General features: G+C 36.1%; 2 protein-coding genes across 4 annotated transcripts in view; one reads left to right on the top strand and one right to left on the bottom strand.

Annotated features, from left to right (window-relative positions):
- LOC110454619 (tripartite motif-containing protein 2-like) overlaps positions 1 to 7,588 on the top strand; it is a 50,405-nt gene extending 42,817 nt beyond the window's left edge. For all 3 annotated transcript variants that reach the window (XM_021504232.1, XM_021504231.1, XM_021504234.1), the window contains 2 exons: positions 1,424 to 2,717; positions 3,863 to 7,588. In XM_021504232.1, coding sequence (XP_021359907.1) covers positions 1,494 to 2,717; positions 3,863 to 4,522 — 1,884 coding nt within the window. In that variant the 5' untranslated portion in view covers positions 1,424 to 1,493 and the 3' untranslated portion in view covers positions 4,523 to 7,588. The remainder of the gene's footprint in view (positions 1 to 1,423; positions 2,718 to 3,862) is intronic.
- An 11,123-nt stretch (positions 7,589 to 18,711) lies between these two features.
- The window catches only part of LOC110454622 (high affinity cGMP-specific 3',5'-cyclic phosphodiesterase 9A-like), a 32,150-nt gene continuing 29,864 nt past the window's right edge, over positions 18,712 to 20,997 (bottom strand). Inside the window, exon 14 of the mRNA XM_021504239.1 lies at positions 18,712 to 19,315. Within this exon, the coding sequence (XP_021359914.1) occupies positions 19,289 to 19,315 (27 nt within the window). The 3' untranslated portion in view covers positions 18,712 to 19,288. The remainder of the gene's footprint in view (positions 19,316 to 20,997) is intronic.

Raw genomic sequence — 20,997 nt, 5'->3', positions numbered from 1 at the left:
ACTTAACCTGTGTGTAAACGACCTAACCTGTGTGTAAACAACTTAAACCCTCAGATGTCAACAAGATGAAAGCTTGTCCTTTTGTAACAATATCTATGAAAATGTATTCTTCACCAGTTATCATTACGAAATAATGGGACTTGTGCAAGTCTATATAAATGTTAAAAAGATTTCATGTGTTTTAAATCGACTAAATTTTTGTACACATTCATAGGTCACCAATATTTAAAAAAAAATCTTTTTATGTTTTTAAATAAATGGACCGGGTTAAATTTATCAAATATTGTTTTTAATCCTAGTTCTACTTGTCGGCTAATCTCTTTAAATCACTTACAACAGGAAGTTGATCGTTTATAGCCAAACATGTATGTAAATGACCAAATATTGACATACGTTTATCGCCGAAGTTTTAAGGATTTCAGTCTGCTAATTTGTATGGGAAGTGTTTTGAGTGTTAAATACAACATTCTTGACATTATAAGCTGGGTGACCTATAAGCCTCCCAGCCAGGTATTCTGGTACGTGTCAACACCTACCCGTATATGACCTGTTCTATCAGCATTACTTATTAACTTACTCGTCTATAATGACAGTATTTACACAGACATGTCGCCCAAAAACATAAATGATCTTATACATTGATAGATATATATAGGTAGTACTTATTTGCTTGCTTAGTATGTTTATCTTATAAAAAAAACACAAATTTCGTGTTACATGTGTAACTTTGAAAAAAAATACTTTAAACACGGCCCGTTACATGTTTTTGTGTTTGTATATACGATTGTTTAATATCATAATTTTCGTTTTATTTGAGTAAATATATTGAATACTTGTATATCAATACACGATCTGACTTGTACATGTTAATATGCCATTAGTCAGTATCTATAAGTTGAATGTCAATTATAGGTAGAAGTGTTTAAGGTTTGGTACACCTATCAGTGTGCTTACAGGGTTCCTTTTCTACTATACATAGACAGCTGCTATGTTTGTTTTCTATATACAGTCATGTCCTCTTAATTTCGTTTCGGATACAACTGCAGTGCAATTGAGCCAGAAACTTCCATTGGCCAGGTAGCTCAGTTGGTAAAAGCGACTACATAACAACCTAGACCAGGGTTCGAATCCTGATCCGGCCCGGCTCAATTACTGCATTCAGTACACTGTTGTTAGTTATATTTTGCATATTTCATCTTTATTATTATCTTTTTTTCCCCATAAAAGTCCCGCAAGGTTTTCTTTTACTTTCAGAAATGATTTAACAAAGCTATAGCCACGATGGAAATAACAGTTTCCAATGAGTATTTACAGTTTTTGGCAGTGGTACGGGCCAGTGGAGACTTTAATAATTACCCTTGTAACTTGATTTTTGAATCAACTATAAATATCTAAACTCAAAATGTATTCATTTATTCTATAGGTGTTACAACGACTGGATGAGATGAACTCCTTCTGACGAAACCTTTCTCAATCAAAGAAGTCAAACAACCATGGCGGCCGCATCTGACAACATCGATATCTCGCGGGAAATCTCGCTGTGTAGTTTGTGTAACGAGACTTTCAGATCTCCCAAAGTGTTGACATGTTTGCACAGCTTTTGTAAGACCTGTTTGGAGGATCATATCGGGAAGTCGCTGGTCCAGAATGGTCAGCGCTACTTCCCCTGTCCGACGTGTGAGGCTGAAGTCGACATGCCATCAGACGCCCTCCCAGGGAAATATGCTAATGCCTTTAACGAGGACAGATTTATGGAGAAACTGGTGGAACTAATTAACGCTATGAAGGAGGGGAAACTGTGTGACAATTGTGAAAGAAGGGAGGAGAATGTAACAGCCGGAAACTGGTGTATGGACTGTCATGACGCTTTGTGCGACTCGTGTTTAAAAGTTCATACGCATGGAAAATTCACTTCCGGTCACGTGGTTATTGCTGTCGAAGACATGCGCAAAATGCCTTTAGAGACGATAATGAAGAAAAACAATAAGGTTCCCTGTATGAAACATAATGAGATAATCACGCTGTACTGTGTGGACTGTCGGGACCCCCTCTGTGTCCAATGTATGGCCGTGTCTCATCGGCGCTGTGAAAACGTTGTCACGGTAAATGACGCAATGTCGTCGAGCACAGACGTGAATGACGTCATCGTTAAACTGCAGAACATGCAGGCGTCATTGGAGAACGCAAACGGTCTGGGGGCCATGGACGGCATTCTAGAGGAAAGTATTGAGGCGTCCCGGAGCAAGATCATGGCGATCTGCAATGAACTTTGTGAAAAGGTTAGGCAGGAACAGGTAAAGTTGCTGAAGGCATTAGATAGTAAAGCGGAACTGGCGCGGGGCACACTGCGAGAAAAAATTGAACCCAAGAAAATGGGTGTCAAAGCTATCCGTTCTGCAAATGAAAGGATGAAAATGCTGACACGTTACGGAAGCGACGTAGAAGTGTTACTTGCCTACAATCAAATCCGGAAGCAGTTCGATTCGTGTCAGGGTGATCTCGAAAGTATTGACTCTAGGGAGTCCGCTGTTAAATTAGACTTCGAAGTCAATGAAACAATGGAGAAGTTCGTGAAGGAATTTGAAAAAGTAGGGGAGGTAACTCTAGATGAGGGCGGTAGCACCGAGGGTCTGTCGTCATGGGGAGTCACGTGCACGTCTACTGAGGACATCATCGTGACTGACTGTAAAAACAAGAGGATTCAGAAGTTCAGCAAGGTAACATGTTATCCTCTCTTATTCATCTATATATATGTTACTAGTTTTCGTCTCGCGGTTAATTAGTTACTTCGCCTTACATCTTTAAGATGACAGGCTTCATGAAAATAAATTTTGCTGCTCGTCCTCTGCCTAAATTTTGAATCTCTAAATAGATGAACTGATTGTCAAAACTGAGATAAACTAACGTATTATATCGGTGTTGGTGATATGAAATACTGGTAAGACCTAAATCGTTTAGGAGATTTTTTACATGTGATTTTCCATAGCATCTACATTGTGACAGTTCCCAAATCGGATCACCAAACCATCATTTTATTAAATCATTGAAAAATCTGAGTAGGAATTATATTCATTTATGGTTGTATCAAACGAAGAATATCGATGGGTGTTCTTACAAAAGAAATGAGTAAGCACCCGGGGCACACTTGAGATATTTATAGAACGCTTGAAGTCACCAATCAGCGCCTCCGGTTTTTGCGAATGTCAGGATCCAAATCGGATCAAGGGTTGAATTTTGCATTATTTTACGCTTCAAATGAATATTTTTTTGTCAGCATATTAACATTTTATGATGACCTTTAGAATTTGTATGACAAAAACTATTTCTATAGTGTGAATTTATTCCTATAGTCCAAAACAGAATGCATAGTCGTCGTACGCGCCATTGTTTTAAAACGTGATCAAAACACTGACATTTGAGTTTGAATTACGTTTTCTTGTGCTATTTGGACTTAAAAACTAATCATCTGTAGACAAAAAATGGTGCATGGCTATCTATTCTAAGACTACATTATTGTCATAACTGATTTGTTGACTCAGTTGTTTTGTATAAGTATTTTGCAAAAAGTGATCCGATTTGGGTAATGATCCGATTTGGGTACTGCCTCCTTAAGCATTCGTTATAGAAATATATCAGAGAGTTTTTTTTCCAGAGATGAATATCTAAACATTTGTGTCATCTTTTTAGTGCTTCGTGTCATGTGTTTGACCATTATTATTCAATTATAGAATTCAAAAATTAGCTTCTTATAAAGAATTCTGAAACATCAAGATGTTCATATTCAAAGGTCATTATATTAATGAGAAACTTTAACGCATTTTTTCCCCCGGAATAACACGCCTGCTATCTTTGTTTGTTGTAGTTTGGCGACCTGGTCGACTACGTGCAATTAGAGGATGAACCAAGGGACATAACCACGTGCGGACAGAACGACTACGTTGCCATAACAATGGTCGGGAAGCTGATTATTTACCTGACAACAAAGAAAACCATGCAGCTTATTAAGCGCGCCAAAACAGAGAAACAGTATGACGGTATTTCCTACTCCGATAGAGAGGCTTTACTTTTGGTGACGTCACTGAAGGAACAGTGCGTGGACAAAATACAAATGGACGGTACAATTCTACGAACATTCCAAAATAAACCGGATGGATTACTGTCGTTCGTGGAACCTCGGTACATTTCGTCATCTCCTGATAAATCTATCGTGGTTTCCGATGTCCAGGGAAACAACGTTTTGTGTTTCACACATGACGGTAAGCCACTCTATCAATACACACCAAACGGAGAAAATACTGTTAAACGACCACAGGGAGTCTGCTTTGATAAACTTGGAAACTTGTTTATAGCGGACTACGGAAACAACCGAGTCCAACTTCTGACCAACGAGGGTGAATTCCAGCGTCACGTGCTAGGAGAAGAGACTGGCCTGGAGCGTCCAGTGGCGTTAAGACTCAGCAGCAGTAGCAGAATGATCATCGTCCAGGGAGACGGTATGGTCAAGGTGTTCAGTTACTCCTAACTCGTGTCCTTCACAGTCCGAAACAGTTCCGCTGTCACTCGGACTTGATTCTGCAAAGGAGGACAAGACTGTACGGGTTATGCCCCTTTTCCTGGAGCGATATTGTGCAGTTTTAAAATAAACAAGCTATACCGTCGGGATTACGTATAGTCCAGACGTATTACCTAGATGTATAACTCGGATGTGTTACCCGGATGTTTAGTTGGGATCATAAAGATATTTTCAGTAGAACAACAATTTATATATCTATATATACTGGGATGCAATTTATACTTGACATCAATTTCTCGAAAAAAGAAATGAATTCAGTTGCCTCATTATATGTTTGCGCCATCGATATCTCCAAAATAGTTTGTTAACACCGTTATTTTTTTCAAACAATGCTAATAATTTTGCTATTAGGAAATAAAATAAAAACTGTTCGGCTATGTAGAAGTCATTAACTACGCGATTAAATTCATGTTTAAATGAAGAAGGATAATTTGTAAAAATTAATGACTGGAATTTAAGTTAATAATACAATATTTAAGAAATGTCATGTCTAACGGAAGTAAAGTTCCATTAAAGGATTCACTAGTAGGGACTGAAATTTATGTTAATAACAGAAGAGCAAATCTAAGATTTCAGAAAAATCACCTCTAACGGAAGTTAGAGTTTCATTAGCAATATATCTGGTTACAGTATAGGGATATCAGTTGCCAGTCGTCTGTATCATGTTATTGTGTTTTGTATCATTGAATGTTTATTAATTCATACTTGCCATCAGCATATATAAAACAAAAATGATTGCATTATGGTGGAAACCACGTCAAACTTTCTCTGGTACTTCCTTTTTTGTTTTGATATGAAGAAATTAGGAGCAAGAGAAAGCTGGACATGATAAATATAAATTCATCAGATAGAACCCTTTATCATTATTAGTATGTAAATACGGTTTTATAATGGTGTATTGTGATATCATAAGGCTGTATGTACAAACAGAAGGATCACTGCAGAACAAAGTTAGCCAAAAGTTGGATCATCTGAATGTTTTCAACAACAGTTAATGTGTATGTTATATACAAGTGTCTATGCTTGTACGGCGTAGTGATCGATAAGTAAATACACCATACATTATATGCCTGAGTTATGTCCCCTGTTTATTTAACACATGCTAATAACCTTATTATTTCATCAATGCATATGTACCTTTCATGTTATTCACACAGAGTTCGAACAATGATGCTTGATTAAACTGATTAACTTATTTATAAATTGTATTCCAACACGACTGTCACTCCGAACTCGATCTTTAATTCGTTATCTAACATGGTTATAACTTAACTATAAATACAGTTTTAGAGCGACAGTGAAATTATACATAGAGCTTTTTCACGTTTCTTTTCCGAAACTATTGTCAAATATTTTTCTTTCTCTTTTTTCCATACCAACTCCCGGAAATGTGTTTGTGATGCTTGTAACCATTCTGTTATCAGATTGTATACGTGTACAGATGACTACATGTAGACTTACTCTCAGGTTTTCAATTTTCTTGTCTATATAATTGAGTAAGTCTAATATGACAGCAGGTAGACTTGCTCAAGTCAATTGAGACCTAGGATAGCCAGTCTAGACCGGAAGTGGAGGACATAAAATAAATTAGCCGGAAGTTCCGGTATTAATTTATATTTCAGAACCGGCTAGCTTGTAATGTAGTGATGTGTTTATGTTTTACTTTGTTATTATTTATCTGTATACTTTGACCATACTTATTCCGTCCACTAGATTATGCTAATTAATATTATTGTGCATTTTCATTTTACGAAATATTGAACTTGATATTTATAGTTTGTATATACTTCAACACATCCCCCTCCTGTGTATCCAACGTAAAACACTGTTAAAAGTTGAGTGACTCGTTCTATGATTTTAATTTTTAGGTAAAGGTATATTTATTTCAAACTAAATATCGATTTAAATTTTTATCACATTTAATTACATGTTATCACTGTCCCATGAATAGTTACTACAGCTGTACATGTATAAGAAATATACTATGTAGTATAAATTTTATTACGTTTGTAAAAAAGCATGCTCTACGACCTCGATTCTTTCCTTATCTGAGGTCATGTTCAAAGAATTCTCCAGCGCAAATTTTAGATTTTTTCTTTCAGTGACGTCAGATACCGTAGTTTTTCTACTTTATGGTACATTGTAGGTGTTGCTCTGAAAATTTACAAAGAGTACAACCTAGCGGGGAGAAATGGTTCTAAGGCAGGTAATCCAATCTAGACGACATAGTCAGTACGTTTAAATAAGATACATATATATTATATGGAGGGTACAATATATAGTTATTTTATTTTCCCAAAAAACAAGAGTCCAGCCATAGTCAAGCTAAGGTAGCATGTATGACACACGTCCGTTGTGATAACAGGTTCTTCATGTCGACAACCTGTTATATGTGTAGGATGTTCCTACAAATAATGTCAGAACGGTATCCATCAGATAAAGCTGTGTGAGATTTGTTGGCAACATACTGACCAATCTCCTAGTTATAGCTTGCTTTGTTCATTTCTGCATGATTTAATTATATTTGTTATCAAACGAAATAAATTGCAGAAGTAAACTACAAAGAAAAACGATCTAGTTTCAGACAAAAAAATCTCTACAAATCATTTGAAAATGTTAGATAAGAATCGAAGATAAAATGTGCAAAGCGAAAGTAAAATGTAAGAGTTATTTCCCTTTGCATCTAGGCAAATGTGTTTATTAAAAATGTTTTTCCTATTTTCATTTATATATCTTTTTTGAAAAAGGATATTAGATGTAACATAATATAAGAAGTCAAAATGAACAAATTAAGCTATGGATGAAGTCGTTTTAAATCACTCGAATATTCCATTTAGACAGAAGATCTTTGCCCTAGCTTCAAAAAGTTATCTGAGTCGATAGCACTTGTACATGTAACTGCTGTTTGTGACTTATTAATCTAATGTTCACTAAAGTATATCAATACCAGGCGTATACATGGTGTGTTAATCCCTGTATCCTTGTGTGCGACTGATTAAACAGATAACCTACCAGGCTCCTGTTGTCTTCTTATTTATGTGTTTATACTGTAAGTCTCCGGATTTTCAGGATGTATCGTGTATGGGCCTGCTGCTGATGAAACATTGGTCAATCACCAATCGTTGTATACCACAATATGTATATACGCGTTTAATAATCGAGCACCAGTATTCCTTAGCCTGCCATGACCATTAATGGTGTCCGGTAACAGATAGTAAACAGTATATACGGAATGGAGGGACGACCAGGTAGACAGTATATACGGAATGGAGGGCGACCAGATAGACAGTATATACGGAATGGACGACCAGGTAGACAGTATATACGGAAAGGAGGGACGATCAGGTAGACAGGATATACGGAATGGAGGGACGATCAGGTAGACAGGATATACGGAATGGAGGGACGACCAGGTAGACAGTATATACGGAATGGGGGGCGACCAGGTAGACAGTATATACGGAATGGACGACCAGGTAGACAGTATATACGGAATGGAGGGCGACCAGGAAGACAGTATATACGGAATGGACGACCAGGTAGACAGTATATACGGAAAGGAGGGACGATCAGGTAGACAGTATATACGGAATGGACGGAACGGACGACCTGATGGGAGAAGGCGGACATAACGGAGAGGATGAGAAGTAAAACTAAGTGACCATTAATGGTGTCCGGTAACAGATAGTAAACAGTATATACGGAATTGAGGGACGACCAGGTAGACAGTATATACGGAATGGAGGGACGACCAGGTAAACAGTATACACGGAATGGAGGGACGACCAGGTAGACAGTATATACGAATGGAGGGACGACCAGGTAGATAGTATATACGGAATGGAGGGACGATCAGGTAGACAGTAGATACGGAATGGACGGAACGGACGACCTGATGGGAGTAGGCGGACATAACGGAGAGGATGAGAAGTAAAACTAAGTGACCATTAATGGTGTCCGGTAACAGATAGTAAACAGTATATACGGAATTGAGGGACGACCAGGTAGACAGTATATACGGAATGGGGGGCGACCAGGTAGACAGTATATACGGAATGGACGACCAGGTAGACAGTATATACGGAATGGAGGGGCGACCAGGTAGATAGTATACACGGAATGGAGGGACGACCAGGTAGACAGTATATACGAATGGAGGGACGATCAGGTAGACAGTATATGCGGAAAGGAGGGACGATCAGGTAGACAGTATATACGGAATTGAGGGACGATCAGGTAGACAGTATATACGGAATTGAGGGACGATCAGGTAGACAGTATATACGGAATTGAGGGACGATCAGGTAGACAGTATATACGGAATGGAGTGACGATCAGGTAGACAGTATATATGGAATGGAGGGACGATCAGGTAGACAGGATATACGGAATGGAGGGACGACCAGGTAGACAGTATATACGAATGGAGGGACGATCAGGTAGACAGTATATGCGGAATGGAGGGACGATCAGGTAGACAGTATATACGAAATGGAGGGACGACCAGGTAGACTGTATATACGGGATGGAGGGACGATCAGGTAGACAGTATATACGAAAGGAGGGACGATCAGGTAGACAGGATATACGGAATGGAGGGACGACCAGGTAGACAGTATATACGAATGGAGGGACGACCAGGTAGATAGTATATACGGAATGGAGGGACGACCAGGTAGACAGTATATACGAATGGAGGGACGATCAGGTAGACAGTATATGCGGAATGGAGGGACGATCAGGTAGACAGTATATATGGAATGGAGGGACGATCAGGTAGACAGTATATACGAATGGAGGGACGACCAGGTAGACAGTATATACGAATGGAGGGACGATCAGGGAGACAGTATATACGGAAAGGAGGGACGCTCAGGTAGACAGTATATACGGAATGGAGGGACGACCAGGTGGACAGTATATACGGAATGGAGGGACGATCAGGTAGGCAGTATATACGGAATGGAGGGACGATCAGGTAGACAGGATATACGGAATGGAGGGACGATCAGGTAGACAGTATATACGGAATGGACGGAACGGACGACCTGATGGGAGTAGGCGGACATAACGGAGAGGATGAGAAGTAAAACTAAGGTACTAACCTCCAAACCTACCAACATGAACTTTGTGAAAGAAGATAAAAACCAATGTTTCCGTTTGTGTTAACGAACTATATATCACTATTCTGGAAAATACACTTTACGATCGTAGAACTTAGAAGACCATCGGGCTAGACATGGCCTAGGGATCAACTACCGTTACAATATTGGGAACTTATAGGGGACTGGCTTTTAAGAAATTATAGATGATTGGGCCATGAATGTGGACCTATATTCGTGCCAATATCTTTGCAGGGAAGAAAGATGTTTTTGAGGGCAAATATTAGGATTTTATGAAATAAAGCAGAGGCAAGAAATTGCAAATGTGGGATTTCCTTGTAGAGGTGTGGTGTGGTGGCTTCCTTACACAGATTGGAGGGTGTCCAGCGTTCCAGGACTGATAGAGCTATGTAGTTTATTGGCATACCAAGGAAGCCGAACGGACCTCCAGGTGGGTGTGGATGGAGAGGAAGGAAAGTAACTGGAAGCCAATGTATGAAACACAGATAATGGTCATTACTTTGGACCGCTATTCTGAGACTGTATTGAGTTATTGATTTCGTACATGCCTGAACACCTTTCCCCATGACATCAGACAACGTTGTAGACTGTAAAATAAGGTGACAGTCTGATGCATCATACTACAGGTAAGTAAAGTGTAATATTCCCAAACTTCAATCACACAAGAGTAAATATAAACACGTTTATTTTTTAAATTGAATCCTATCCTGTCGAGGTTTTTGACGTATAATCCTCAAAGGTCCCGAGACAAATTTATGAATTACGAAGTACAATGTAGTTCATTTTACCAGTTCGTTGAATTTGCATCAAGACATATTGAGGTTTATCAATCATAAACAATGCAATCTTTTCATCCTTTTTGTCTATTTTTTTCTTCGATCTTTTCATTATTTTCTTTAATATCGGACTTGTACAAGCTGCTGACGCATATGACGTCATCAGTAAATATGTGACGTCGTTCTGGTAAGAGAAACAGCTGTTTCGTATTGACTTGATCATTAAAAGAAAATAATGTTTTAATGGTCTACTTCCCGCAGTTACTTGAAATTATTTTGACAGTTCTACCTTGTTTGCGATGTAACAACACTTATTGTGATATAGCCATTGATTACTTGACGATAGACCATGCGGGTCCGTGTGATATTTTTCATCATATCAACGCTCTTCCATAAACCTAACCCGCAAATATACCGGTTATCTTTGGTGTACATGTAATAAGAGTACCTGGATTTAATTTTGTATATTTTTGAATATTTGATTGTTGGCGAACAAAACAGTCTATTTAACCCCTAGATCTACTTAAAACGTGCAAAGTTCGCGTCAGGTTGTTTCAATGAACTTACCGCGAATGTGTCTTGAAATATTGTTTGCAAATCCGTCTACGGACTTAGGTAATCTAATTCAGTGTTCTGTCAACTGTGCTGACGTCATGTGTTGACGAGCGATGTCGATTTGAACATCTTGCATGGCGTTATTGGTTTTTGTTTATTGTCTGAAAATAAAAAAAACGTTTCCTTATATATCCAGGTTAAATAAGACAACTGTCCACCGGGGCCAGGGTGGTCGGGAGGCGCAGCGGATAACACACTCGCCTTTCACCAAGACAGCCGGGGTTCGATTCTGCAATCAGACGTTAAAACGTATGGGGCACCTGCCCGATCACGTGGGTTTTCACCGGGTCCTCCGGTTTCCTCCCACATTAAGACCCCTCGCGCGGTAACATCCGGGCCAACAAAAGCGATGAATAAATAGTTTCATAATTGCTGTAAAATAGATCAAGTTTAGTTTAGGGTCAGGCATGATAAAACGCACTGCCTGTTGTGAAACAAAACCATATAGACATCACGTAACAAGTGCTCGTGCGAGTAGAAGAATAGCTTATATAATCAGATTATATGGGTCACCTTGCTTATCATAGGCGTATGTGGAGTAGACAGGAGAACAACTTTTATTGCATTTTACTTGATAGAATAGATAAAATCAACATACAAAAATGTAAACATTATTTATTTAACAAAAATTATGAAACAAGTTATTTCAACGTATATCAATCACTCTTGTTGGCTTGGATGTTAACGCGCGTGGGGGGGTTTAGTGTGGGAGGAAACCGGAGTACCCGGAGAAAACCCACATGTTCAGGCAGGAGACCCCAACCTTTTCACGTCCGATCGGGGAATCGAACCCCGGCCGCCTTGGTGAAAGGCAAGTGCGCTATCCACTGCACCACCCGATCACCCAGGAATATGTATAACTCAGTATTCGAAAATGTTTGGGGGAAAAGGCTGCAAGCCGCCTTCGTTTATTTTTCCAACAATATCTCAGTTTCGTCATACGTTGATTGATTCTTAAACAATCCTCATAATCTTAGTCGGATTATTTGAATCTAGGTTCAATAGAAATATAAGTACTGAATGAAATTATATACATTGTATATAGATGTATATTTGATATACTATGGATTCCATGATTGGAATTGTTTGAAAGGGTATAAAAGTACGTGATCAACAGTATAGGTAGTGCCATTATTAATAGAAAACATGTATTTGAACGAAATTATTTCTAGAATTTGTTTTTATCGTAGTAAACAAGAGGACTATTTTGAAAAAAAGAAGAAAGACACGTGTTTTGATAGAAACACACTTTAATGAAACAAATTTAAGGACGGAATGTAACGTTACAGTATACGTCGTCACCACCTGTGACGTCATAAAGCACAGAGAAGTACAACATTATGTTTTATAAAAGTACAAGACCTCATAACGACATCTTCGACCGCATATATATATATAACACATATATATAACACACACATATATATAACACGTATATATATATGACACACATATATATAACATATATATATATTTAACACATATATATAACACGTATATATATATAACACATATATATAACATATTGTTTTCATTGTGTTTGCTGTAAATAAAACAATTAAATGTCGCGAGCTGTAACTGAGCTGATTTGGCCACACTTGTTTTTTTTTAATTTCGTAAAATATGGAAAACGAGTTCGAGATTATGTTTATCACATGACCAAGAATCGTGCACATTACAGAAACACAAAAAATGATGACGTCAGGTATCGCCATTGTAGTTAAAGTCTATAAGTGAACATCTCCAATGATGAATTTATTAGAAGTAGAAAAAGCTAATTTGATGTCATATTATATATATTTTTTTAAACTTCCCAAAGAACTGAAGTCACTTTCTATTACTGATGTATGGAATCTATAAATCACACTCTCCAATGAGAATGCACTAAAATATGAAAACTTTAGTTCCAGCTACTTTGATGTCATCTATTTTTTTTAAACTACCCATTTACTGAAATTATAAAAAATTAACCTTAAAACCGTTAGAATGTATAACCACGTAACAGTACAATCGAAACCCGATCATACCAGTCAGAACATTGCAAAATGTTTTTACTGAAATTATGATCATGTTGTTTTGAAGAGTGGTAATTATGACGCGTGCACCATCAGGCTTAAGCTAAACTAGAATGGACATGTAATCATTTTTATAAGCAAAAACATATCTACAGAGAAAATATTAAACAAGCTCTTTTCACAAGAGTTGAATTCAAGGACATAGTGACATAAAAATACACATTTTTTAATAATTTAAACATCAGGATGAACTAATATAAACACCATATGTTCTAGTAGGTGACAACGCTATATCAACGTAACTGCATTTGTCAATGAGAAATAACATAATATGTTGTTTTTTCTTATCACATCCTATTGCACAGTTCATCAAGTTTTATCTTGATACATCTGTCATATCTATTGACGTTTATTGATAAAGCATTGTTACTGTATCGTATTGCACCAAGCAACGTTTCTAAACATGGACATCACATATACAATGTGTAAAGTAGTATAATATCTTCATATGATTCAGAATATCATAGCAAATCCTGGCTACGAGTCGTATACTTCTTTACAGAGATGTGTCAAGCAACGTTTCTAAACAGCGAAATCACATATACAATGTGTAAAGTAATATAATATCTTCATATGATTCAGAATATCATAGCAAATCCTGGCTACGAGTCGTATACCTCTTTACAGAGATGTGTCAAGCAATATTTCAAAACACCTATGTTCACTTGAACATTTTGTTGGCATGGATGCTCAAAGCAGTACTCGTATTTACAAACTTTACCAACAATATTTGTACACATATGCATTCTAACAAAGCTTTGGCATTTAGATATTTGATAGCAATTCGCGAAAATCTGAAACTACATACCATTTTCTATTGTTTATATAAAACGACATTTTGTCAATAGGATGAATCTGTCTCTATTTTTCCACATAACGATGTTCTAAACACACTTTGTTACAACACTTAGTAGCGAGTATAGCAAGGCGAAACTGCAAACACTGTTACTTTTCATAGAAACTTCACTTGCGATGTCACAAAAAGTGCCTTTACACATATGTCATATACAAATATTCAAAAGTGTTTTTGCTCTTACTTGTGTTTAGATCACATGGTATGAATGCATAGTCCGCAGATTGCCAAATCTTATACATTTGTATCAGTATTTCAGTTGATATTGAAATGAAAGTAAACGTCAGTTAAAGAACAAAAACAAAACAGTATCATTATTTCTATGGCTGACTGTATCGACGCTTGTACATGCTCAAAAGAATGGACAGATAACTGGAAGGCACTTTTTGAAACACGACAATTTTTTTCCCCGATACTTCTACCCTTTAACGGGGGGTGTAGTCAAAGGACATGACGACTCAATTAGCACAAATAATTATGAATATCTAAATAGAATTAATCCATGTACGAGGTTTAGGCCCTGATGCGAACAAGTGTTTTCAACAAGGCGTTTGGAAAATTGATTTGAAACGGTAAAATGGATTGAATGGTCACGTGATATAAGGAGAACATGTCTTATTTGTGTTTTTCTAAGTATTAGAAATAGAAATAGAAATGCGTGCCCTGCGATTCAATACGCTACGAAAACATTACGATGATGTTTTAAAAATTCTGCAGAGCATTTGAAAAAAACGGAAAATTTACGATAACGTTGAAACATCCTGATGAGCATTTAAAAAATAATATTGATATTGATATTAAAGCTGTAATAGTACTTAGTCTTGAAGCTCATCGTCATAGTGTTAATAATGCCAACACCTGATGTATTATTCCGTCGTTGCGTGTTGCAGATTTATCTTCTCTTGTGAGCAGGTATTGATTGTTACGTCATTGATTTGTGTGAGAAAATTACGTCGTTTTCTCAAACATTGATGACGTTACTCTCACAAACCAATGACGTAACAATCAATACCTGCTCACAAGAGAAGATAACTCTGAAATACGCAAAGACGGAATAGAAGCTTGAGGATGTACCCCTCCCTAACCCTAACCCTAACCCTACCCCTAACCGTAACCCTAACCATAACCCTATCGTACATAGACACATTAACAACACTAGAATCGACAACATTACGTGTGTACTTAAATGTGGTAGATTTAAAAAAAATAAGAGTTCTTCTAAACATTGAAAAAAGCTTATATAAGGTATGCAATGTACACCAGTGCTAGTTAAAATGGATATTTATTTAAGAGTTCATTTTCTTAACATAAACAAAACTTACCAACGGTATGTAATGTACATCTGTATTAGTTATAATAAATATCTACTTAAGAGATCATTTTCTAAACACTAACAAAACTTACCAACGGTACGTAATGTACATCTGTATTAGTTATCATAAATATCTACTTAAGAGATCATTATCTAAACATTAACAAAACTTACCAACGGTATGTAATGTACATCTGTATTAGTTATAATAAATATTTACTTAAGAGATCATTTTCTAAACATTAACAAAACTTACCAACGTTATGTAATGTACATATGTATTAGTTATCATAAATATTTACTTAAGAGATCATTATCTAAACATTAACAAAACTTACCAACGTTATGTAATGTACATATGTATTAGTTATCATAAATATCTACTTAAGAGATCATTATCTAAACATTAACAAAACTTACCAACGTTATGTAATGTACATATGTATTAGTTATCATAAATATCTACTTAAGAGATCATTTTCTAAACATTAACAAAACTTACCAACGGTATGTAATGTACATCTGTATTAGTTATCATAAATATCTACTTACGAGATCATTTCTAAATATTGACAAACGTTTCCCACGGTATGATTTACACTAATATGAGTTATTATGAATGCATTCATTTACTTATGAGATCATTTTCTAAACATTTACAAAACTGATAAGCGGTCTTATTGGTTGTAATGCACACTAAACGATTCGGTTTAAAATACCCGTGTTTTATTTGTTTTTGATTTTTCATGCATTGTAGTTTCTTATAGCTCTTTACGCTTACATTCTCTATTAAATTAAAACAATTTCATGTGTTACATCATCCATTGACGTCCAGCTCCAATGTAAATGTATCTAGGATAATTTTATAAAAATGTGAAAATATCTGTTATATGTCAACAAGCTAACCAGAACGAGTATTACTTAGACACAAATAATGATGTACGTAAATGAAAAAAAACCTTGAAAATACACAACTTTTGCAAGCAAATCGACCGTATATTTAATCTTAACAGCTTACTGGGCCAAGCTGTTCAAAGGGCGATTAGATATCAAGTGTTTAGTAGAGTAAATGTGCATGTAAAATTACGAGTTTTTACCTTGTATATATTCACAAAATTATTAAAGGTTGAAAATGAAATATTTCGTTACACAGTGATTAAGCTAATCATCTTTTGAACAACTGGGCCCTGGTATCCGTCTGTTTCTAACACCATGATACACAGCTGCTTATGTGTCCGGTTATATACAAAGTCAACAAAGTAAAAGTCATACCATCACGTGATCAATTCCGTGTCAAAATGCTTAATCAATCAACAGTGCAGTATATATTATCTGTTCGATTTGCTTGTATGTATATAATTCCACTGCAAGTGCCTCTATTAGCATTGCCACAAGAAATTCATATTGCTGTGAACGCATTTTGGTCAGCGTCAGGAATCTCGTTTTGCACTGACAAAACAGACAGTTTTAATCGAAAATATAAAAGAATATCTATATCTATATTTAGATCAATGATAAGTATAAAATTTAGAATGTAAATGCATGTACTGGACGATATTTTTCAATGTTGATACCAGTATGAACGCAAACCGGTTACATGTATATTTTACATGAAGCCCTAACAGGCTAGCGGAGTTCATGGAATATTGATGTAACCGATTTGCTTTCTTACCTGCATGAATATTGAGAAATATCGTGTTATCCTTATATTTACGAAACAACGAACATATGAAATACTATTGATTTGTTCCATTGTTTATTATTCATGATGATTTATTGCTCATTATTGTTTATCATTGTTTATTCCTGATGGTGATCATTTTTCTTTTTTTCTTAAATCAACAATGTCCCTGTTTAAGAAAAAATCACTGTTTAAAATTTGCTTTAATTTTTCTTAAAGTTTAGGAGCGAAGATTCGCCATACCCTGATAAATGACGCTTGCGTTACATTAGGATGGAGTTAAGAACCACATGTGCATTGTACCATACACTGTACCATACATTGTACCATACATTGTACAATACACTGTACCATACATTGTACCATACACTTTACCATACATTGTACCATACATTGTACCATACTCTGTACCATACATTGTACCATACTTTGTACCATACACTGTACCATACCTTGTACCATACATTGTATCAGACATTGTACCATACACTGTACCATACACTGTACCATACCCTGTACCATATATTGTACCATACATTGTACCATACATTGTACAATACACTGTACCATACATTGTACCATACACTGTCCCATACACTGTACCATACACTGTACCATACACTGAACCATACATTGTACCATACATTGTTCCATACACTGTACCATACATTGTACCATACACTGTCCCATACACTGTACAATACACTGTACCATACATTGTACCATACACTGTACAATACATTGTACCATACACTGTACCATACATTGGACCATACACTGTACCATACATTGTACCATACATTGTATCATACATTGTACCATACACTGTACCATCCATTGTACCATACACTGTACCATACATTGAACCATACATTGTACCTTACACTGTACCATACACTGTACCATACAGTGTACCATACACTGTACCATACATTGTACCATTCACTGTACCATACATTGTACCATACACTGTACAATACATTGTACCATACATTGTATCATACATTGTACCATACACTGTTCCATACATTGTCCCATACACTGTACCATACATTGTACCATACATTGGACCATACATTGTACCATACATTGTATCATACACTGTACCATACACTGTACCATACATTATACCATACACTGTACCATACATTGTACCATACATTGGACCATACATTGTACCATACATTGTATCATACACTGTACCATACATTGTATCATACATTGTACCATACACTGTACCATACATTGTCCCATACACTGTACCATACACTGTACCATACACTGAACCATACATTGTACCATACATTGTTCCATACACTGTACCATACATTGTACCATACATTGGACCATACATTGTACCATACATTGTATCATACACTGTACCATACATTGTACCATACACTGGACCATACATTGTACCATACACTGTACCATACACTGGACCATACATTGTACCATACACTGTACCATACCCTGTACCATATATTGTACCATACATTGTACCATACATTGTACAATACACTGTACCATACATTGTACCATACACTGGACCATACATTGTACCATACACTGTACCATACACTGGACCATACATTGTACCATACACTGTACCATACACTGGACCATACATTGTACCATACACTGTACCATACATTGTACCATACATTGTACCATACATTGTACCATACATTAATTCATGATTGTGTTAGTCTGAGACATGAACAAGGAAACATTACCTGGTTACTGGCTCTGCTGTGTTTTAATAGGTGACGCTGTTGTCGAGAATGTTTTTTAAATATTCTGTTAGGCATGTTAGATATTTATTTTGTCTACATCCATACATGTGTTTCTATCGATCATACTGTTGTTATTGTCCTGACATTGATGGATGGTGTCTACCTACTTTTATCAGAGCTCCGATGTAATTGATATGTCTAGGTTTAAGACGTTTTTCATTATTAAATCTTATTACACACATAAGCTTATGTAAGTATATAACTGTAATAACACAAGGTTCAACACTGCCCAATGTAACAAGAAGGGTGGACGGAGTACTCCAGTTGTCTCCCTTTCATAAATTATAAATTAGCAGTGTCATTTTAGCCAATCAGTATTGGAATAAAAAACAATGAACCATAAATAGTATGATGCTTGTAGCATATATATATATATATATATGGAATATGTTCAACACAGTTCGCATCATCACAGGAGTACGTCCATAACTGTCCGGAGAGCCATTAGTCCAGGCCAATGTCTGACATCAACAAACCACGGCTGTTACGAGTCGTCCTTCTTTACTGTTGTCTAAAAGTTAGCAGTCGTCATTATTATTATATTAAAAAAACCCGGAATAAAACGTTAATATGAAAAGCGGAAAGAATAATAGAAACATATCCATGCATTTAAAACTTGACGATGATATTCGATGTTAAAAGTTTTCCTTTTGCTCACTCAAAACGTTTCTAAATAGATCATTCTGGGGTAACAATGAGAAAGTAATTGAAGAGAGAAATCACTCTAATTCACAAGATATCGGGCTACCCAATTCAAACTGAAAAAAGGAAAATGTACCCTAATAATGAGTATATATAATTGTCTTTTGCTGACTCAGCATATATTTTTTGGTAGTTTTAATAGCAATTATCACCTTTTGTTCTTTCGGCAATTTAGATACATTTCATTGCATTTATTTTAAGAATCAGTAATATAAGGACAGTTATTTGCTATTTTGCTATTTTTTAATTCTTCGTTGTTAGGCCTCTACTCATAACACGCTGTATCAGTAACTCCCAATCTGAACATTATCAGGATAGGATTCTAAACGATTCCCCCGCGCTAAGTTAACTCATTACCTCAGTTTGCACAAGCCATTGATACAACTTCAAAGCTGATGCGCCGATAGAATACGCAACTCAACATATGAGCGCCTATATGATTTAGATGGATATTAAATAAACCGAGTACACTGATATCACGTTTTTTATCACTCATCTTAGGATATTCCAAAGAACAGAAACAAGATATTTCTGAGATTCCATTGTTTACAAACTCATCACGTGTCCATTTGTCAGTACCTGGGCATAAGTCTTTTGTGGGTCTCCGTGACGTCATATTAGCGATTCCATTTTTACATATATATGGTTGCGCCAACATCACATCACTCATTCATTCAAATATTGACCAGAGCTTGCGTAATTGCGTCGGGTGACACAACAGGCCTCATGTGGTTTCCAAGCTTACTATACTGAAATCGCCACAGAGTTTGTTTCAAACGTGATATGTTCAACGATAAATTTTCACAATGGATTCCTAAAACGGTTGTGTGTGACAATTTGAGTTACCATGAATAAGCAGGAGTTTAAACTAACAGCGTCTAAACTACAAGGTTGTACACGTCTACAAAGTAATGAGGCGGATGTAGATAAGGTATTCTAATCTAGAACCCGACCTTATCGGTTTTAAGGATTTTTAGAAGAACAATTCTTTTAAAAACGCTAAATGAATTTTAATCTGCAAAATTGAAAAAAGAAAATCCACTGTGCTTATCAAACGGTTATTATTTTGATTTCGGTAGGCATTTGAGTTGATTTACAAAGTGTCAAATTCGGTTTAATTGGTTAAATCATGAATTGCCTGCTATATGTTTCAATAACTCTAAACTTTGATGAAAATTCGATAATAGTTTTTTCTTATGCTATGAATTTTATAGTTATCATTTGAATTTTTTACTTTTTAATCACATTTGAAAAACAATTTATGCTATGAATTCGATAATTATCCATTGAAATATTTACTTTTAGTCACATTTTAAATTCAGTCATTTGAGTATTTCACTCTTCATACGAGATTTATATACCCTTAAAGATGTCATGATCATTTTCTTGACTATCAGTTAATTTTTAAAGACATGCTAAACCTATATTTTACGAGTATAAATAGTAATACTTCATTCAATTAAATTCGAAAAAGATAGCACAATACCGAGA

The sequence above is a fragment of the Mizuhopecten yessoensis genome, unplaced genomic scaffold (assembly GCF_002113885.1).
Source record: "Mizuhopecten yessoensis strain PY_sf001 unplaced genomic scaffold, ASM211388v2 scaffold7953, whole genome shotgun sequence".
Taxonomy (NCBI): domain Eukaryota; kingdom Metazoa; phylum Mollusca; class Bivalvia; order Pectinida; family Pectinidae; genus Mizuhopecten; species Mizuhopecten yessoensis.
This window is presented reverse-complemented; position numbering and strand designations above follow the sequence as displayed.